General features: G+C 37.7%; 3 protein-coding genes across 6 annotated transcripts in view; 2 read left to right on the top strand and 1 right to left on the bottom strand.

The window, feature by feature from the left end:
• The window catches only part of LOC306859685 (protein phosphatase EYA4-like), a 39,222-nt gene extending 23,827 nt beyond the window's left edge, over positions 1 to 15,395 (top strand). For all 4 annotated transcript variants that reach the window (XM_079400857.1, XM_079400855.1, XM_079400858.1 and 1 more), the window contains 9 exons: positions 314 to 450; positions 550 to 633; positions 2,664 to 2,753; positions 2,885 to 2,943; positions 3,132 to 3,292; positions 9,872 to 9,986; positions 10,072 to 10,193; positions 11,641 to 11,741; positions 13,499 to 15,395. In XM_079400857.1, the coding sequence (XP_079256983.1) occupies positions 314 to 450; positions 550 to 633; positions 2,664 to 2,753; positions 2,885 to 2,943; positions 3,132 to 3,292; positions 9,872 to 9,986; positions 10,072 to 10,193; positions 11,641 to 11,741; positions 13,499 to 13,579 (950 nt within the window). In that variant the 3' untranslated portion in view covers positions 13,580 to 15,395. The remainder of the gene's footprint in view (positions 1 to 313; positions 451 to 549; positions 634 to 2,663; positions 2,754 to 2,884; positions 2,944 to 3,131; positions 3,293 to 9,871; positions 9,987 to 10,071; positions 10,194 to 11,640; positions 11,742 to 13,498) is intronic.
• A 250-nt stretch (positions 15,396 to 15,645) lies between these two features.
• On the bottom strand, positions 15,646 to 18,338 carry LOC306859683 (small ribosomal subunit protein eS12). The gene is made up of 6 exons (XM_079400853.1): positions 18,310 to 18,338; positions 18,135 to 18,180; positions 17,376 to 17,492; positions 17,081 to 17,183; positions 16,149 to 16,250; positions 15,646 to 15,740 (listed from the first exon to the last, which is right to left on the bottom strand). Exons 2-6 carry the CDS (start codon positions 18,146 to 18,148, stop codon positions 15,678 to 15,680), a joined length of 399 nt encoding a protein of 132 aa, XP_079256979.1. The 5' UTR covers positions 18,149 to 18,180; positions 18,310 to 18,338; the 3' UTR covers positions 15,646 to 15,677.
• A 645-nt stretch (positions 18,339 to 18,983) lies between these two features.
• On the top strand, positions 18,984 to 21,419 carry LOC306859684 (SH3 domain-binding glutamic acid-rich-like protein 3). The gene is made up of 3 exons (XM_079400854.1): positions 18,984 to 19,189; positions 19,532 to 19,699; positions 20,576 to 21,419. The coding sequence occupies exons 1-3, from the start codon at positions 19,145 to 19,147 to the stop codon at positions 20,636 to 20,638; spliced, it is 276 nt and encodes a 91-aa protein (XP_079256980.1). The 5' UTR covers positions 18,984 to 19,144; the 3' UTR covers positions 20,639 to 21,419.
• The last annotated feature ends 312 nt before the right edge of the window (positions 21,420 to 21,731 follow it).

The following is a 21,731-nucleotide window of genomic DNA, read 5'->3' as shown; positions in this document are numbered from 1 at the left end:
AGGATAGTTTCTGATTGGGTGCCAATGTACATTCTGAAAGTGATTCCAACTATATCGTTTCTCTGTGCCTTTATTGTTATAGCTGTGGGGTGGACTCTGCTGTTCTTTAATACTGAGAACTATTTTTAGAACTATATCTTTATCGTTATCTTTATAGTTATTGTCCTTGGTGTGAACAGGCCCTTAGGGTGAATTTTTGAAGCTCTACTGAAAGGTTCATGATTACATCAGAAGCATACATATTCAAGCCACTGAGCAAGCTTTTAGGAAGCTTTGATGTGTGTCATAAATGTTTCTTGGTTCTTTTTTGCAGGTGAATTTGAGGCGGGGCAGAGCCCATCCACGCCAATCAAGGAGATGGAGGACAGGGCTTGCCGAGGGGGTGGGGCTAAAGCAAGGGGGCGGGGCCGAAAGAACAACCCCTCCCCACCACCTGACAGTGACCTTGAGGTATGTATAGATAGATAGACTACATAATCTCACTACATAATCCCTGTGTCATCACTATTTGTTTACTGAGATCAAACATGTGTCTGCATGTTTTTACAGAGGGTGTTTGTTTGGGATCTGGATGAGACGATTATTGTGTTTCACTCACTCCTCACAGGCTCCTATGCACAGAAGTACGGCAAGGTGAGTGCAAACACACGTACTATGCACACATATTAAACACGCTTTCCTCCGCTATAGTGACAGTGAGCATCTTCCTGTGATTCCCGATTATTCTTAGAAAGCAGACAGTGTGTAAGGTTATGTAAATGCTTTAATTAGTGTTGTTTTATCTGATAATAGTCAGAAGTAGTTTAAGAAAAATCTGATCAGTACACACAAATCTGACTCTTACCCTGATTTCTTTCTGCCAGTGTGGCAGTGTTCTGGTGGCCTAATTGGTGTTGCGTGTTGGTTTACATTTTGACATAATAACCTTAATTTTAAGTCACGTTAGTTCAGTTTTATTCTATAATTGTGTTTTCATAATGAGCCACCTTTTGTTAATTAGCAACATTTAGAAGTGCATGTAAATGGGCCGTTTTGTTTTTTTTTTTCCTTTAAAAAACGCACACACAGTAAAGAAAAAAAAAGAAAAAGGTGTAGGACCGAATATTAGACTCCCACAACTGTGCACTTCTATCATACGCAGAGCGCAGAATAACAGAGTTGTTAGATTAGGCACTGTGATGGCCAGACTCAAGAAGTGTGAAGCGTCAGACATCTTCTGACACCTTCCCTCATTTCTTGTCGTTCAGTTGGTGAGAGACATAGAGACAGCTGTGGCTATTCACGGCTCTGGGTCTATTTCTGCAGGCTCTGTGACGATGAAAACCCAAGCTCAAGTGCCAGCACACACCGATCTATAGATCAACCATTGAAACTATTGTGAAATTACCGAACCTCAGAGTTCAAAAGTGGGAAAAGCAGCTCTACACCATTATGTCCTGAATTGTTTATTTTGATTGAAAAAAAATTGACTCGATTATTTTTTAACATATGCTTAGATTAAGTTTAAACATTTTCAAACAGTTGAATCATCATTTCCAATCTCTGTCAGTTTCGCCATTAACTTTGTGTGTGTGTGTGCTTTTCTATTCTCGTTCGCTGTCTCAGCCAATCACCTCTGAGCCAACGAACTCCATCACATATGATGATTTTTACAGCTGGGTGCCCTCCCCCTCTCTCGTTCTTTCACTGAGTGTGTGTGTGTGTAGTTTGAAGGGTGAGAGCGTCTGATATTCTGAGACAAGTGTAGGATCTGTCATCATTTGATGGAAACGTGGAACATTTTATTTACTGAGCAAAATGTACATTTAAAATATTAATATTGAGCCAAAACTGCAGAATTAACCACTAATACAACCTGTACTCTTAATAATCACAGATTTTATTGATATTCCTGAAACACTCTGGTTAAGGTTTGTTCTATTTTTATAGATAATTTCAGTAATCTTTTTTTCTAAACTATTAATGTTATATTGTGTAATAAATATTTAAAAATTGTCTGATATTTAAAAAATCTGTTTTAACAAATGCTTAAAACGCTTGAAAGGAAGACAGAAAGACAAAGAAAGAAAGAAAGAAAGAAGGATTTGTATTTTGATAGTCTGCACATTTGGGGTTTGTTTTCTATAGTAAAATTTATGATTTTGAACTCCAATATGAGGGTTAAAATGAAAGTACTTATGTTATTAGTTCTTCTTTCATTGACTTGCACTGAATTTTCAGCTTTTAAAATTGTCATCAAAGATGACAAAAAATCAAAATGAGGTTGTTGATGGATGCAACGATGTAATCATTTTTGCATACTGATTTTTTTCTGTTTGCATGTTAAGTTTATTATCTGTCTTAACTTGTTCTTTGCATATATTTAATCATTTACATTTATAGCCGCGTGTACACTGGCTCCATTTGCCATCTAGATTAAAAGTTTTACTGAGCTGAGCTTGTTGCAGTGCATTCTGGGATTGCCTTCTCTGCAATAGCCTCTACATTAGGAGTGTCCATGATGCCTTAAAATGTCAAAAAAAAAAAAATGCATACACAGTTCAAATGTTCCCAACTGTTGTCGGGACACTGTGTTAGGTTTGTTATTGGTGGTGATGATGATGATGATGATGATAGTTAGTAAAAAGTAAAAATATGCTAACAATTAACATTTGAATTCTCAGGACCCTCCTTTAGCTGTGACTCTTGGTTTAAGAATGGAGGAGATGATCTTTAATCTTGCTGATACACATCTATTTTTTAATGATTTAGAGGTAAGCAAACTGCCCTCCTCTTGTCCCATTTGTCTTCATTGTTTCCTCAGTCTTTTTCCAGTCATAGTGTGTTTATGTGACTGTGTGGCCCCCTGCTGGTTAACAATAGTAACCCCACTGTGTTTGGATAGGAGTGTGACCAGGTGCACATTGACGACGCCTCTTCAGATGATAACGGACAGGACCTCAGGTGAGTTTATCAGCTGAATGATTTGATAGATTTAACAGTATTTAAACTTTGATTTCAAACTATTCTTTTAAAGACACCCAGTACTCATTCAGCTGTAACAATAAAAGTCCTAAAATATATCTTAAAATATGTCTGAATATGTATTTTACTTGTACGTAAAACAAGATTGTTATTGTTATTATCAACAGTACTTACAGTTTTGCCACTGATGGCTTCCATGCAGCTGCAACAAGTGCAAGTCTCTGCCTAGCAACAGGTGTTAGGGGTGGAGTCGACTGGATGAGGAAGTTAGCTTTCCGATACAGAAGAGTCAAAGAGTTGTACTGCACTTACAAAAACAATGTGGGAGGTATGATCTGATTACAAGTTGAAATATTTTCAGTCATTTTTACAGGAATAATTCTAAATCTCCATAGCTGTTATTTATTATTATTTATATACACTATTATAGTATTTATAAGGGATGGCCATTACTGAGCGCTATAAACACAATGTGTGTTTCATTCATACTGGACGCCAGAGGGTGCCCTCACGCAGAAACTGAACATATGCATCACAGAGGTAACAGAACTGATGACATTCCAGGAAATCCCTAATATGAATAAAGGCATTGCTATTGCTGTAACTGAATAAAAAGAAGATATAATGTAAAACGTTTTAAATGATGAAATGTAAGGACAATAAACACTCGCCTGCGACAATATATGGTATATTTTATTATATATATACAGTGCCCTCCAAAAGTATTGGAACAGTAAAGACAAAATTGCTCTGTTGGCTGTGGAGTCAAGACATTTACAAATATGATTAAAAGATGAATATGAGACAAAACTACAGAATGTCACATGTTATTATTGGGTGATTCAACACATAGATGTTTTACCAGCTAAGAAGCTCAGCACTTTTAGAGTTCATCCCCCTATCTGATGTGAGCATAAGTATTGGGACAGTTGCCTCACAGGTCTTTCTAAGTGATCAGCCGAATCCTGTTGCATTAATTCTTAAGATATTAAAAGCAGGGATGTGTCATATCAGTTATATCCATTACTTCTGTATTCTGAATCTTGCATTCGATGACACACACAAATCAGGATGACGATGAGGGGGCTGACTTTGAGAGAGAAAAGCAAGTAATTTGGATGCTAAAAGAAAAGAAGTCGTCAATTAGAGCTCTAGCAAAAACAAAGGGCATGGAGGAACCAAGAGTTTGGAAACCACCAGCAACCAACAACTACCTGATCGTCTGAGAAAACAACTGTAGCTGATGATAGACAAATCATAAAAGCTGTGAAAATTAACCCTAAAAGATGTGTCTATAAAATCACCAACAACTTCCAGAAAGCTGGGGTGATGCTCTGACAATCTACTGTCCTCAGGAGACTTTGACACAGAATTACAGATGCTACACAGCAAGATGCAAACCTGACCAGCACCAAAAATAGAAAGGCAAGATTAAAGTTTGCAAAAAAGCACAAAGGTGAGCCAGACGAGTTTTGGAACTGTGTTTATGGACCGATGAGACAAAGATGAACCTTTATCTAAGTGATGGGAAAGCAAACGTGTGGAGAAAAAAGGGAACTGCAAATGATCCCAAGCATACAGCCTCATCTGTAAAGCATGGCGGAGGTGGTGTCATGGCATGGGCATGCATGGCTGTCTCTGGAACAGGCCCTCTCAACTTTACTGATGACTTAATGTATGATGACAGTAGCAGAATGAATTTGGAAGGGTACAAAACCATCTTGCCTACCAATATTCAAGAAAATGCCACCAGATTCATTGGGAAGTGCTTCATATTGCATCAGGACGATGACCCAAAACACCCTGCCAGTTCAGTAAAGGAATTTATAAGGGCAAAGAAATGGAAAGTCTTAGATTGCCCAAGTCAATCTCCAGATTTAAATCCGATTGAACATGAATTTCACCAGCTGAAGAGGAGAGTAAAGGCAGAAACTCCCCAAAACAAGCAACAATTGGAATTGGCTGCATTAAAGTATCGTATACTTAGTATCGCTTTTTATTTAATTTTTTCATTTATATGTTTATTATTGAAATGTTGTTATATGCATGTGTCAATTTGATTTAATTTCTTTATTTTCTTAAATATGTGGGTAGATAGTATTTATAGAGTTGTAACTTTTTAGTTTTAGTTACTTTTTCTTATTTGTAAGTCGCTTTGGACACAAGCGTCTGCTAAATGACAAAAGTAAAAAAGTAAAGAGTGTAAAGACCATCGACTCTACCGTGCGACTCCACCAGGCAGGGACACCGGCAAGGGATAGTAGTAGAGAGTCGGACTTGTAATCCAAAGGTTGCGAGTTTGAGTCTCGGGCCGGCAGGAATTGTAGGTGGGGGGAGTGAATGTCCAGCGCTCTCTCCACCCTCAATACCACGACTGAGGTACCCTTGAGCAAGGCACCGAACCCCCAACTGCTCCCCGGGCACCGCAGCATAAAATGGCTGCCCACTGCTCCGGGTGTGTGTTCACGGTGTGTGTGTGTTCACTGCTGTGTGTGTGCACGTTGGATGGGTTAAATGCAGAGCACGAATTCCGAGTATGGGCCACCATACTTGGCTGAATGTCACTTCACTTATATCTGTCTTATGTTCAACTGTCCCAATATTTATGCTCACATAAATATTCATACGCTCTCTAAAAGTGCTGTTCTTTTTATTTGGTAAAACATATATGTGTTGAAACGGCTAATAATAAAATGTGACATTCTGTAATTTTGTCTCATATTCATCTTTTAATCATATTTGCAAATGTCTTGACTCCACAACCAACAGAGCAATTTTGTCTTTACTGTTCCAATACTTATGGAGGGCACTGTATGTGTATATATATATATATATATATATATATATAGTCAGGTCCATAAATATTGGGACATCGACACAATTCTAACATTTTTGGCTCTATACACCACCACAATGGATTTCAAATAAAACGAACAAGATGTGCTTTAACTGCAGACTGTCAGCTTTAATTTGAGGGTATTTACATCCAAATCAGGTGAACGGTGTAGGAATTACAACAGTTTGCATGTGTGCCTCCCACTTGTTAAGGGACCAAAAGTAATGGGACAGTTGGCTTCTCAGCTGTTCCATGGCCAGGTGTGTGTTATTCCCTCATTATCCCAATTACAATGAGCAGATAAAAGGTCCAGAGTTCATTTCAAGTGTGCTATTTGCATTTGGAATCTGTTGCTGTCAACTGTCAAGATGAGATCAAAGAGCTGTCACTATCAGTGAAGCAAGCCATCATTGGGCTGAAAAAACAAAACAAACCCATCAGAGAGATAGCAAAAACATTAGGCGTGGCCAAAACAACTGTTTGGAACATTCTTAAAAAGAAGGAACGCACCGGTGAGCTCAGCAACACCAAAAGACCCGGAAGACCACGGAAAACAACTGTGGTGGATGACCGAAGAATTCTTTCCCTAGTGAAGAAAACACCCTTCACAACAGTTGGCCAGATCAAGAACACTCTCCAGGAGGTAGGTGTATGTGTGTCAAAGTCAACAATCAAGAGAAGACTTCACCAGAGTGAATACAGAGGGTTCACCACAAGATGTAAACCATTGGTGAGCCTCAAAAACAGGAAGGCCAGATTAGAGTTTAGAGTTTCTAATCAGATTAGAGCCAAACGACATCTAAAAAAGCCTTCACAGTTCTGGAACAACATCCTATGGACAGATGAGACCAAGATAAACTTGTACCAGAGTGATGGGAAGAGAAGAATATGGAGAAGGAAAGGAACTGCTCATGATCCTAAGCATACCACCTCATCAGTGAAGCATGGTGGTGGTAGTGTCATGGCGCGGGCATGTATGGCTGCCAGTGGAACTGGTTCGCTTGTATTTATTGATGATGTGACTGCTGACAAAAGCAGCAGGATGAATTCTGAAGTGTTTCGGGCAATATTATCTGCTCATATTCAGCCAAATGTTTCAGAACTCACTGGACGGCGCTTCACAGTGCAGACGGACAATGACCCAAACCATACTGCAAAAGCAACCAAAGAGTTTTTGAAGGGAAAGAAGTGGACTGTTATGCAATGGCCAAGTCAATCACCTGACCTGAATCCGATTGAGCTTGCATTTCACTTGCTGAAGACAAAACTGAAGGGAAAATGCACCAAGAACAAGCAGGAGCTGAAGACGGTTGCAGTAGAGGCCTGGCAGAGCATCACCAGGGATGAAACCCAGCGTCTGGTGATGTCTATGCGTTCCAGACTTCAGGCTGTAATTGACTGTAAAGGATTTGCAACCAAGTATTAAAAAGTGAAAGTTTGATTTATGATTATTATTCTGTCCCATTACTTTTGGTCCCTTAACAAGTGGGAGGCACATACGCAAACTGTTGTAATTCCTACACCGTTCACCTGATTTGGATGTAAATACCCTCAAATTAAAGCTGACAGTCTGCAGTTAAAGCACATCTTGTTAGTTTCATTTGAAATCCATTGTGGTGGTGTATAGAGCCAAAAATGTTAGAATTGTGTCGATGTGGACCTGACTGTATATACAGGTCCTTCTCAAAAAATTTGCATATTGTGATAAAGTTCATTATTTTCTGTAATGTACTGATAAACATTAGACTTTCATATATTTTAGATTCATTACAACACAACTGAAGTAGTCCAAGCCTTTTATTGTTTTAATATTGATGATTTTGGCATACAGCTCATGAAAACCCAAAATTCCTATCTCAAAAAATTAGCATATCATGAAAAGGTTCTCTAAACGAGCTATTAACCTAATCATCTGAATCAACTAATTTACTCTAAACACCTGCAAAAGATTCCTGAGGCTTTTAAAAACTCCCAGCCTGGTTCATTACTCAAAACTGCAATCATGGGTAAGACTGCCGACCTGACTGCTGACCAGAAGGCCATCATTGACACCCTCAAGCAAGAGGGTAAGACACAGAAAGAAATTTCTGAACGAATAGGCTGTTCCCAGAGTGCTGTATCAAGGCACCTCAGTGGGAAGTCTGTGGGAAGGAAAAGGTGTGGCAGAAAACGCAGCACAACGAGAAGAGGTGACCGGACCCTGAGGAAGATTGTGGAGAAGGACCGATTCCAGACCTTGGGGGACCTGCGGAAGCAGTGGACTGAGTCTGGAGTAGAAACATCCAGAGCCACCGTGTACAGGCGTGTGCAGGAAATGGGCTACAGGTGCCGCATTCCCCAGGTCAAGCCACTTTTGAACCAGAAACAGCGGCAGAAGCGCCTGACCTGGGCTACAGAGAAGCAGCACTGGACTGTTGCTCAGTGGTCCAAAGTACTTTTTTCGGATGAAAGCAAATTTTGCATGTCATTCGGAAATCAAGGTGCCAGAGTCTGGAGGAAGACTGGGGAGAGGGAAATGCCAAAATGCCTGAAGTCCAGTGTCAAGTACCCACAGTCAGTGATGCTGGTGTTGGTCCACTGTGTTTTATCAAGGGCAGGGTCAATGCAGCTAGCTATCAGGAGATTTTGGAGCACTTCATGCTTCCATCTGCTGAAAAGCTTTATGGAGATGAAGATTTCATTTTTCAGCACGACCTGGCACCTGCTCACAGTGCCAAAACCACTGGTAAATGGTTTACTGACCATGGTATTACTGTGCTCAATTGGCCTGCCAACTCTCCTGACCTGAACCCCATAGAGAATCTGTGGGATATTGTGAAGAGAAAGTTGAGAGACGCAAGACCCAACACTCTGGATGAGCTTAAGACCGCTATCGAAGCATCCTGGGCCTCCATAACACCTCAGCAGTGCCACAGGCTGATTGCCTCCATGCCACGCCGCATTGAAGCAGTCATTTCTGCAAAAGGATTCCCGACCAAGTATTGAGTGCATAACTGAACATAATTATTTGAAGGTTGACTTTTTTTGTATTAAAAACACTTTTCTTTTATTGGTCGGATGAAATATGCTAATTTTTTGAGATAGGAATTTTGGGTTTTCATGAGCTGTATGCCAAAATCATCAATATTAAAACAATAAAAGGCTTGAACTACTTCAGTTGTGTTGTAATGAATCTAAAATATATGAAAGTCTAATGTTTATCAGTACATTACAGAAAATAATGAACTTTAGTTTTTTTTTTTTTTTTTTTTTTTTTTTTTCATAATGATTAAGTATATTTGTAAGCCATTTCCAATCAACATTTATAACAGAATAGAATATATTTTCTGCCTCATTCTGTGATAAGAAGCCACATCAGATCACAAAAGGAAGTTATTTCAAACACTTGACTAATGTTGTGAAGTAAAAACAAGTTATAATGTTCTCTTTTGTTGGACAACACATCCAATTCTGAGAGAAATAAAATGCACGGAAATTATTTAAACGCAAAACCAAAAAAAAACGCCATTAAGCATGCATTGAACCGTGGATGTCTTACCGAACGGTTTAATATTACATTGAGAATTGTGACATCCCTACTATTTATTTATATTCATTAAATATTACATTTTCTTTTAATTTGTCATTTTTTCTTTTGTTTCTTTTGTTTATTATTTCAGTTATAATAATTTTAGTACCTCAACTTCAAGTAATTTTATTTTAGTTGTTTATCAAGGCAACATTTCTCATTTTTATTTTAGTTTTAGAGTTGATTTTAATTAACAATAAAGACACTATTCCATATAGGTATAATGATGAATTGCCCAGATTAAATTAATTAAATGGCTCTATAGCATTCTGGGGTCCCACAATGCAGCGTGATATGTTTTTTTTGTGTGTGTGTGTGTTTTTTTAAAGACAAAACATGACCAATCCTTATTTTTTTAAAGTGATGTTTTAATAATTTCATGTTTTAACATTCAAATTCTGCCTAATTAATGAACTAGATTGTGCCCATTAGTAACCCCTGTTTCACGCCATAATATATGCTATATTTATGAAAGTGGCGTTTTTTTTTATGATCTATTTCAGGGTTGCTGGGACCGGCTAAGAGGGAGGCGTGGCTCCAGCTGAGGGCAGAAGTTGAGGCTCTCACGGACTCCTGGCTGACCTCTGCGCTCAAGTCCCTGTCAATCATCAGCTCCAGGTCTGTCTCTTCATGCAGCATCAGCCTTTGTCAGGACTATAGCTTCACACAGCAAAAAATCACAATATCTGTCTCTCTTACCCAGGAGTAACTGTGTTAACGTCTTGGTGACAACGACACAGTTAATACCTGCGCTCGCTAAACTGCTGTTGTATAGCCTGGGCTCAGCGTTTCCTATTGAAAACATTTACAGTGCAACCAAAATAGGTGAGTTCAGATACAGGTCCATACAGCAGACTTTATTTTCATTTCATTGAACTGTTTCATTTCATTTCATTTCTGCAATCAAGGGTGATGTAGAGTTGAGTCTGTGTGGAACATGCTTTGGCTCACATTGTTGCATTAAATCATAAATCAGAACAGATCAGGATGACCAGGTCATAACGTTCACATTCACTCTGTCTGATCAAGTGGAATTGAACCTGATTGGCTGATCTGTCATCATCTTCCAGGGTTAAATTATTATTTTGTTCCGCTTCTTTATAAACAGCCATCTTCATTCACAATGAGTTTATTCCACTTTCTATTCTGAAATGCCCTATTTGATCTGATATGTTGCTTACAAATAAAAGTACAACTGCTTTCTTCAAGTTTTAAATGTAAACCTGAACTCTGGCCTTGTGATTTGGTTCGTCAAGCGATTCCATAACTATAATTACTAAAACTTAAATATATAACAATTAATTTCAATTAAATAGAAGAAAACTGTATCAATTTAATCAAATTTAATTTAATAATTTAATTAATATTTTAATTATTTTTCCATAAAATACAATTCAAATTTTATTTGTACATTTGTTTTTTTTTTTTAAGTTACTACACTACACACTTTTATTACAATCAAACAAACAATAGCTAAATAAAAAACTGAGAGAGACAAAAGCCCTATTTAAACGGTGATTGTTTCTCATGGGAATATAAGGTATTTTCAACATTTGGGCTAGTTGATGATTTTATTGCCATCCAAATCCAAAATGTCAGTGTTTTTTTCCCAGCACTGCATAAAAAGTCCTGGCCATATTACCTACTGTTTTCTGACAAACACCAAGTTGTGTGGTAATTCAACTGCAGTCCGAATCCACATTTCTGAGTTTACAAGAGGATCAGTCTAAAAGTTGTTTTTAAACACTGCCAAGTGCTGTACGGTACTGCTGAAAGGCTGGAAACTGTTTACTAGAATAATATTACATCATTGATCCACTACAGTGAAAAGAAAAAAAAAAGAGAACAAGAGGAAAAAGAAAACAATCACATAGATGTTTGAAGATAGATAGATAGATAAAACATTTAGTTTACAGCAGACAGTCATGTGACACAACTCGCTCCTCCGCTGTGAATAAAGCGTGAGTTTTTGACTGAGGGGCTTATGTTTCAAATCCCGTCTTGAGTGACCCAAAGCCCGATTCCACACAGTTACAGAACATGCTCATTGCCATGGTTACAGCAAGAACAAAATATTTGGGAGGTTAGGGTTTGTCTGTGTGCAAGAGCGACTCTCGCTTTGAATTCATGTCGTTTTCACCTTCAAATTGAAACGGAGTCTTTTTTTTTATTTCTGCCCTCAAATAATCATACTCCATAATCATGTGGCTTGTTCGTAAAGCGGGTGAGTTCTGAGCTTGTTAAGGTTCACATCTGTGCCTTGTTTCCGCAGGTAAAGAGAGCTGTTTTGAACGTATAGTATCCAGGTTTGGCACTAACATAACGTATGTTGTGATTGGCGATGGGCGCGATGAGGAGCATGCAGCCAGCCAGGTAAAATCTCCCGTCTGACCCCAAGCCTCTGACCTGTCACCTTGTTTATGTTGCAGGCAAAGAGAGTTGCTTTGAGCGCGTAATGCAGAGGTTTGGCAGGAAGGTAGTGTATGTTGTAATTGGGGATGGTGTAGAAGAGGAGCAGGCTGCTGCCAAGGTAACGACCCGCAGGTGAACCGGAAGCAGTGTGTGACTTCTCAGATTGGACTTCCTGCCTGTGTATGCTGTAGAGCTTTAGATGAAACTGATCGGCAGCTTGTGCGCTTCATTTATTTCCTCATCTGTAGTTTCCATGTGGATGTCTGTAGCGGTTGCTTTTTCCCTCTGATCATCTGAGACCGGCTTTTCTTTCTCAGATCCTAAGCCATCTAGAACAGAGCTATTCAACTGAGGTTCTCCCAGCATCCCATAGCTTCGGGTCAAGTTAACCTCCTGTAGATGATCTGCTGTGATGCTGAACCTAAAGACCCAGTTGAATACTTGTGTTCTAGGAAACCACTCTGCAGCATTTCTAAACAAAAGTTTATAAAGTGTACAATACTGTTCAAATGTTTGGGTTCTGGAAATCTTTGTTCATCAAGGATGCATTCAATTGATCAAAGGTGATAGTAAAAACTTACTGTATACATTGTTACAAAAGATACCCGTTTCAAATAATTGCAGTTCTTTTGAACTTTCTATTTATCAAAGAATTCTGCTGTTGCAGTTTCCACAATAAATATAAAGCAGCACAACTGTTTTCGACATTAATAATAAAATGTTTCTTGAGCAGAAAATCAGAATGATTCCTGAAGTATCATGTGACACTGAAGTCTGGAGTAATGGCTGCTGGAAGTTCAGCTTTGACATTACAGGAATAAATTATATTTTAAAATATATTTAAGTAGGAAACTGTAACAATATTTCACAATATTACTGTTTTGCTGTATTTTTGATAAAAATGGATGCAACCTTGGTATAAGGTTATAAGCATAAGAGACTTTACTCAAAAACATTAAAGACCCCAAACATTTGAACAGGCAAAAACAAAAAATTACATTTACATTTTGATTCTTAAATTACAAATGATTTTTTATTTCGCAAGACTTCGCTGAAGGATTTGTAAAGGGTTTATTTGAAATTTCTAAAACATTGTCGTTAATAGTCAAAAAAGTAAATAACTTTCTAAAGATAAATGAGTAATTAATATATATATGTATATGCATACTATTTAGATTTACACTTTACAATAAACTTAAATTTGTTAACATTAATGCAATAGATTCTACATTTCTGCATATGTTAAAACAACATTAAATGAATAATAAAAAATTCAAGGCTATAAAAAGAAAAAATTGTTAATGTATTATAACAATAACCTGTAGTGTAATTAAAATGAATCTTTATCTAGATTAATAAATGCTGTAAAAAAAAAAAAGGATAGTTGTTGACAAATTTAACCTTTTTGTAAAGTGTTACTGTTTTTGATCTGATACAAAAAGTGTTTGTAAATGCTTTACTAAACTCTTTATAAACCCTCTTTACTACAATAATGTGAGTAATGAGAGGCTGTTGTTTTGTATTATGAGTTTTTTTTCTCTGTGTGATCTGGTTGTTGGATCTCTCACCTCATTTTCAGAAATGAAGAGAACTCTTGAGCTGTAACAAACAATAATATTAGACAAACCCTGCCTGCATGGATAATGCTAGAAAATGTTGAAGCAAACGTTATTTTCTGTTTTCAGACGCACTCACAGTCAGTCTGTTTCTCCCCACAGCACAACATGCCCTTCTGGCGGATATCCAGCCACTCTGACCTGCTTGCCCTCCATCAAGCACTGGAATTCGAGTACCTGTAACACTCGACACCTGTATCATAGGCCTTTTTTTGTACAACTATTTAAGAACATGAGTACACTGCAATCTCTTTTTGTTGTTGTCTTTTTGATTATTTGTAAGAAAACTCTGGCTTTTAAGATATTTCTGCACTGTCTTAAGACTAGGACAGACTAGGATGAGGGAAAATGGGATTTTAATGGTCAAACCAGGCTTGTAAAGAGCTTACTAAGGTCTTACGTCACACACACTGCATTTCATGTCTGAATGAGGTGAGTTCTTCGTCTTGAAACCATGTATCCTCATGTATCCTCACTCATCTACAGGACTAACATTATCTCTGTCTATACGGTAGACTTCATCTCCACTTAAACGACTCAAGCGCTGTACTCTAATCAAGGATAATTTAGAATAGACACATAACTCATGTAAATTATTTTACAGTAACTAGATTAAAGGACGCTGTTTTCACATGGTATCGTTTTGATTGTGTTTTTTGTAAGTTTTTGGCAAAAAGTCTGTGTATAATTTGTTGTGCCTTATAAGATGTTTTTGTGTGTCAGTTTTTATTTTGAGAATGTATGTAGATAAAAAAATGTAAACATTTGAGATTTTCTTTGTGTTTTTTTTTAAGTATTTAATCTGCTGTCAATGCTGGTGCCTCTGAAGAAATCCAGAAGATTTTTTCTTTTTTTGAGAGGAAACATTCATTTGCATTTTGGTTGAAGTCGTGACAGTTGGAAAGAACTGCGAAATAAAAGTCGAGTATGGGGGGGGGGGGGGGGGGGCATCTTTTAAAGCGGTTTCATTCTGACACCATTAGTTGCAAAGCCATAAGCAGGCATAGTGCCAAGTTTTTTTATTCAGGGAATGCACCCCTTTTTTTTTTTTTCAAAAACTGTTTCCAACTGTTTTCAAAAAAATGGAAATTGTGTACTTTTTAAACTTAATTTTAATGACAAACATTTATGTAACTTTTAAAGCTATACAATTGGGAAAGTATAGCTATTATGGGTAAAGTGCATGTCATAATGCAACAAGACTCCGGTCTTGCATTAACTTTTTTTGTACACTAAACTTAAGATACATTTTAGTCCTGGTTCATTTAGCGTTCACATTGGCATTGTTAATGCCGAATCTAAAGATGCAAGACATAAGATGACGTCGCACCGTCGCAACCCGATAGGCCATCTTTTAAGACATTTTGCGAGCTTGCAGAGCATGCCAAAACAACGCCGTGACTACGTTAAATGAGCTCGTTGTGTACATATGTTGGTACTTTTACCAGCTTATAAAATGTGCTAAATCAAAACTGCGCCAGGAATTCCTCCATTACATACACGAAGATGAGCTGTAAATAGACTGGTCCGAACAGTCAACATGGCTCGGAGGAGAAAAATCAGGTACGCTGGAGCATTTTGTGCTTTTTAGGGTCACGTCTTAGAACTGCACGTCCTGTTTTGGTTTGGTTTGTCCTGCTTTCATGTACTCTGTTGGACCACACTAGACATCGTTTGAAGTTGTTTAGTGCACAGCAAGGTCTGGATAGCAGTGGTCACACTCATCCAAATGAACCTCAGTATCAGAATAGCACCAGGATTTGCTGGATTTGGCTCAATTAAACCAAACCTTTAAAAAAAAAAAAAAAACCCGACCTAACACTCCATAAATTATCAAAAACGCCAAATTAAGTATCAAAAAATTAGTCAAGTATCACTTTAAGTATCATACCAAATTAAGCATCAAGTAGAATTTGCAGCTACTCGCCTTAATGCGTCAGTGCACAAAGGTGTTGTTTTGAAGTTCTAAAGCCATGTGAATAAAGGCTTTTTCCACACTACTCGAGTGCCTTGGATTGAGTTTGATTATACGAAAGAATCCCGCATCGATTAATGGAATTTTTTACACCCCAGCAGCACTTTTTGCATTAAGTACTTTAACTTAACTGAAGTACCTTAAAATGCTGGACAAGTGTTTGAACTTCACTCCGTACCAAATAGGTTTAAGAGACAAAACTACCATTTCTGAATTTAATTCAGCACTTGCATGAATTGCTACAACTTCCATAGTTTAAATAAAAACACACAAGTAAAATTTCCAAAAGATCTTTTATTTGGCGCCTTATTTCTTACATTTGAAGTACTCCTCAATGACGTCCTTAGCCTGGGACTCTTTGCCATAGTCCTGCGGATAGAGACATGAAAACATTAAATGCATGTTAAATCTTTAACATTTATTCAGTTTTAGAACTGACATGACTCAAATCTAATTACAACAGGAAACAAAATATACATCCCGTTATTCAGTAAATTTAGCTTGTTGCCCTTCTAGGGACCTCAAGAATCAAAACAGGACCAAGAGGCTCGTGTCCAGGCGGTCAATCTAACTAAGATTTCAAAACTAGACACAGGGCATGGAGAGTCAGCATCTGGACTGGACTTGGCTCAAACAGCCAAATCTGAAGCCCTAATATTCTTTTAATAAACACTAATTGTAAAATCCAAGGTATTTTACTGCTCGTTTTCGATTAAAGGAAGGAAGTAAATTAAAAACAGACTCTGAGTGTGAATAGGACTACAGTCAGACACCCACCTTAATGACTACACAGCTGCAGCCCACCACCTTGCGGGGTTTGCCCTCTCTGTCAATCTTGCACAGACCAACCCACTCACCAAGCTTCTTATTGTCATCAACCTACAAGAGAGCACAAGAGACAGTATTCATTTTATGGCTACACTTAAGCAGCGATTTGGGCGTTTTACTTCAAATCGGGCTTATGAGTCCCAAATAAAAAGTTCTTGGCAATATTCAAGAGAACACTTTGCATTTTGGACTTTCATACAATTTAATGGCTAATAAAAAGTACGTAGATCAACATTTTCTGAAGCAAACATGAGTGTTGCCAGCCATGAGAATAGGCTTTAGCTAATTGCAGCAGTTAAGATGTTTCTGGGTGGTCTGAATCAAGAGACCACCACCATGTCTCTAGATATGACATGGTTACCACTATCAGTGCCATTTTATCAACCAGGACAGGGTTTTTTTTAATCCTGCTCCTGGAGTCCCAGAGCACTGCATATTTCATATGTTCCTCTTATCTAAACCACACAATTCAGTTTGCAAGTGGCTCTCAAAGAGACTTTCAGAATCAGGTCCATTCAATAAAGAAAACACAGTGCCATGTGTCTCCAGGACCAGGACTGAAAAACCACTGGGCAAAGAAATAAACCCTCGAGCCCAATTGCAGGTAATAGCTCAAAAATAGGATAAAATCCCTTGTTATAAGGAATTTTAATGATATGGGCTACAGTTTAAATCCTATGGAAGCTTATTTCTGCCAAGAAAAATAAGAGGTAATTGCGACTTCCCACAATTTTCTACTGTGACAATTGCAATCGACTTCATAGAATTGTCAAATTGCAAGTTTATACCTAGCAATTTGAGGGTGGGGCAATCACCTTATGCATTTTTCTTTGTGGTGGAAATTAGCCCTGATAAATGTTTTTCTCATAGCCTCTCCTCACCTTGATGAGGTTGATCTGATGCTCGGCACAGAGAGCCTCCACCAGCTTGACGTACATGGGCTCGTCACAGTTTGCTGCCAGAACGCAAAGATGAGCCTGGCGCCTGTCAAACAAAGAAAGACCACGATGAGCCTTCAATCTCCTCAAAAAAGTATGACTGATCACTTCAACAGCATCTCAGACAGAAATTGGGTAACAAATGGCAGTTATCCTCAGAGACTTCAGTAGAGGGAGCCAAATCATCATCATAGACACGCAGCAACATCTTCCAGTATTTAAAGTAGTCACTTCTTACTTGTCGAGGGCCTTGGCGGCCTCACGGATACCGCGGGCCAGACCGTCGTGGATGAGTGCGGTCTTCAGCACTTCAGGCAGAGCGGTGTTGACATCCATCACACCTCCGGCAGCGATGCTATTAGTTGTACAAAAGGATGTTATTGGGGCGTAAGAGTCAGGTGTGCACACATGCATTTAACAACCTGCGGCTTTTCAGACTGGATGTCTCACTCATGATTAGAGTGAAGGGGTATCCGACTAAAGACTCAAAGTTCATCATAGCCGAGGTCACCATAAGAAATCAAATATAAAACTTCAATGCTATAAGGCGTCATTGTTAATTTAGAGGTTATAGAAAATATTTAAACCTTGTATGGCTTCATATAGTGGCACCAGTATAAATGTACATGTATATAGACGTTCATAGATAGAGAATACCATCTAATATATTCTCTTCCGTTACATTTAAAGAGAGTAGGAATCTATCAAGGTATTCAATGAACAACTTGAATTAATCATATGGCTTCAAAACACGTTGAATGATTAAATAAGAATCACGTGGGCTACTATTAGATAGTTTTGTGCCTCTTTTGGAGATTGACAGCTTTTGGTCACCGTTTACTTTCATTGAATAGAAACATGCCGTTTTTATTACTCTGAGAAATATGGTTCCTAACCATTAGAAAGAGTAAAACTAATTGAATCAGTTAAATAAAGCCATTCAGTACACGCATATTTATTGTTCAGTAAGTGCATACTGAAGAACACAATCACTCACCCTTCCTCGGCCATTATAGATTAGCGATGGATGAGAGGATAGATTTCTGAAATAAAGGCATGATATAATCAATATATTAATATCCGTTCCTTAGGCTACACCTTTGAGCAGTTTAAACGTAGGATGCTGAATATTTAAGACCGATTCTATCAGAGATAACAGAAACTCGCCCTACCTTCCCTCCGACTGCGAGTAAAGAGGACGTCATAGCGTCGACAACATTGTTTTAAGCGCAAAAGGCCCCGATGGTGTCCAATTCGCTGCCTGCATTGTTTTTTTGTTTGACCCTCGGTTAACTTATTGTGTGTTATTGTTTTTATTATTTATTAGAAAATAAATTGCTCGACAACATTTTAAGACTTCTGTTTTATATTTCTGCCTAATCCACGACGATGGCGCAAACATCTGAATCCACCACTAGGTGGCGCTGTCTACTCCGTTCATTATTTTGTGCCTCAGTCAGTCAGTAGCCTTTACGCCAAAACGTATGTGGACAAATGAATTGAATTATTATTGAATTGTAAAGGGATTGAATAACAAAATTTAAAAGTATCTGAGAACAAATATTAGAGCTTCTCTTAAAATCAGAATTTTATTAACTGTATTTACTTTTAACCAGCTAACGTTAGTGTCAGTGAGATTATCATACATTTTGGTACGCACTTCAATCAATGCGTTAATGTGCAGTCTCGGTATAAATTCCCCCCATGCAAGTTTAGGCATGATGTCTGGTGTGTGTTTGTGTGTGTGTTTGTGTGTGTGTGTGTGTGTTTGTTTGTTTGTGTGTGTGTGTGTGTGTGTGTGTGTGTGTGTGTGTGTGTGTGTGTGTGTGTGAGAGAGAGTGTGCTTGTGGTAGGTGGGGCTGTCAAGTGAACTGTCACAACTTGCTTTCCTGGTCCTTGAGTTGGCTGAGATTACTTTTGTTTTAAAGGTTCAAACAACTTACTGAAATACCAGTCTGCTTCTCCAGCCACTTTTATTACCAACAAACCTTTTAGCACTTTCAGAAGATGTCCATCACAGTGTATTACAGCAGTGCGAGTGGCTCTAGAGAGGTGTGTATCTGTATTTCTGACTTCTCAGGATGTGTCTTGCAGTTAATACTTGCTTTATTAAACTAGATGATATACAGTAAACTGATATTTTTAAGAGTACCTATTTTTTGTATTGACATGCTAGACAGTCTTATGTCAAATTCGATTAGTGAAGTTAACTCTACAGAGGGTTGTGTTTGCAGAAAGACAAAAAAAATCCTAAATGGTGAAAAATATTGTTATGACAAGAAATCTGAAGTAAATAACTAGTTGTTCTTGTCACATGTCTTAAAAAAAGGAAGAGAAACCACAGTTCATTGGGAGTTGTCAAAGGTTCATTATTTTCCATCTTTGTTTCTTCAGGTGAAGCAACATCAGTCTGAGATTCTGAACTTCCTGGATGCCAAGAAGATCAAGTACTTTGCTGTGGACATCACAGGAAGCGGAGACTTGAAGGAGGAGATGAGGAAGAAAGTGGGAAACCCCTCAGCGATGCCCCCTCAGGTCTTTAATGGAGACAAATACTGTGGGGTAAGTCTCATCTAGTAGCCTTGTTTTTGATACTGGTCTGTAGATCAAGAGAGAAAAATTGCCTCTGTTTCACCTGCATCAACTCAACCTCAAATCAGAAATGGTCAGTTGATTTAATCTTCTAAAACCCGATAGACTGCATGCTGGCATTCAAATGTTTTTACATTTTGCATTACACACTAAACTATGTTAAATCTATCAAATGATGTGACTTAAGTTCAGTATCCATGAGTTTTTCTGTTAATTATGAGTATTAAGTCATAATTCACATATTCACATAGTCTTTTGCGGTTATTAGGAAAAGCACATAATGTTCAGGCTATGATGTGTCATAAAGCATAAACAGAACACGGACATCTTCAAAATGAACTAAATGTGTCTGTTTGGGTTTTGCAACAAGCATGTTGAAACGCTGAGTCAGTTACTGAGAGATACAAAACAGGGTGTAAGTGTTTGTAGTGTATGTTAATGCTATTAATTTTGCTGTGCAAACAACACTTGAAACATAAGAGTTTGTATATAGGCACAGGAGACCTGTCAGGCTCGTTCAGTTTCTTCTAAACTCAAACACACCCTTCCAAACACTCCCATCGACTATAGATGTTTCCACTGCTTGGAATGCACCAGTGCTTTCTTGTGATAGTCTGCCGCTCTGGGGAACATCTTGAGATTGTGTTGTGATGCTCAGAACAGTACACGCTGTTTACAAATCTGCAAGAAATCACACAGCTCAGATTCCACACATGCAGTGTGTCTGGATGTAGTTTACCAGTAATGCCCACGTAAATGCTTTTAAGGACATTCAACCGTTCTCATATTTCTTATTTGTAAAGACTACATAAAGTTGCTTATCATCTGTGTATGTGTGTATTTTAGGACTATCAGAAGTTTTCTGATGCAATGGAGGATGGGAAACCAGAGGCATTCTTCAAACTCTGAGCTACTATTGGCACACTATACTAAATCCTTGTATTTTTTAAGATTATACATGTTAAGAAGATACACATTTTACATCATTAAATAAAAATAAAGATTTTCTATCAAGCATATCTGATACATTGTTTCTACAAGTGCATCACCTTCCTTATTTGGCCACTAGGGTGCAGTAATGTCTCGAATACCTAAAATTGAATTACTATTGGTGCATTTAATCCACCTGGTGCGTTTTTAAGCAGTGATTCCTCTTAAAAGTTCTAAACCCATGACAGTAGCTTAATAGCTTATTAATTATAGTTTCCAGGTAGTGTTATATTAGGGCTTCATTGCTCTGACTTATCTTTAATAATCATAATCAAAATTGATGTGTTAATTTAATTGATAATTTAATTTCAATTAAATTGTAATATTTTAATTACCATTCACTATTATGTATGCAATACATGCAAATACATGCAAACAATAAACTGGCAGAGATTCAGATGAAAAATTTTGACAGTCTGATAGATTTAAAATAAATTAAACAATGTGACTAAGTTCATTATCCATGAGCTTTTCTCTTAATTATTTCAGTAGTAAGTTATAGAGACACTGATTGAACATAGAATCTATTTTATTTTGGAGGTCACATTTTACCTGAACCTTACCTTTTAGCTTTGAAATTAACTAATATATTATTGTGTATGATTATGTATTTATACAAAAGTCGTTTGAAATCAAATAATAATTGGCAGACCCTCTAAGGGTTGTGGACCCCCTATTAAAGACTTTTGTCCTGTGTGTCAAAATGTTTGTTATTTGAACACTGTATCTGTCCATTTTATTAGTATTCAACTCATGTAGCAAACATCTGTACCTATTTATAGAGGAACAACATTTTCTCATGCTCTCTACATCAGCCTCTTATGCTAGCTAATGCAAAAATGCCACATGCAAAGGCATGCTGGGATATCTGGAGTGTTCCACTGACTGGACTTCTTCAAAAGTTACAGTATGCACACATTATACTATATTTGGACAATTAATCAAGCATAGCATGCTTAAGAAAATATATATATATATATATATATATTTAAATTAATTTTAATTGTAGGAT

This window comes from Barbus barbus (genome assembly GCF_936440315.1).
Source record: "Barbus barbus genome assembly, chromosome: 40".
Classification (NCBI taxonomy): Eukaryota; Metazoa; Chordata; class Actinopteri; order Cypriniformes; family Cyprinidae; genus Barbus; species Barbus barbus.
Note: the sequence above shows the minus strand (reverse complement) of the source record. Positions and strands in the feature narration are given on the sequence as shown.

What these genes read in the sequence shown, in the direction of transcription:
- LOC306859683 (XM_079400853.1), bottom strand. An exon ending in GCCGCCAAGGCCCTCGACAA is followed by an intron (nt 17,184 to 17,375) that starts GTAAGAAGTGAC and finishes TTTGTTTGACAG; the next exon opens with GCGCCAGGCTCATCTTTGCG. An exon ending in ATCAGATCAACCTCATCAAG is followed by an intron (nt 16,251 to 17,080) that starts GTGAGGAGAGGC and finishes GCTCTCTTGTAG; the next exon opens with GTTGATGACAATAAGAAGCT.
- LOC306859684 (XM_079400854.1), top strand. Translation starts at nt 19,145, where the DNA reads ATGTCCATCACAGTGTATTACAGCAGTGCGAGTGGCTCTAGAGAG. An exon ending in GTGCGAGTGGCTCTAGAGAG is followed by an intron (nt 19,190 to 19,531) that starts GTGTGTATCTGT and finishes TTGTTTCTTCAG; the next exon opens with GTGAAGCAACATCAGTCTGA. An exon ending in ATGGAGACAAATACTGTGGG is followed by an intron (nt 19,700 to 20,575) that starts GTAAGTCTCATC and finishes TGTGTATTTTAG; the next exon opens with GACTATCAGAAGTTTTCTGA.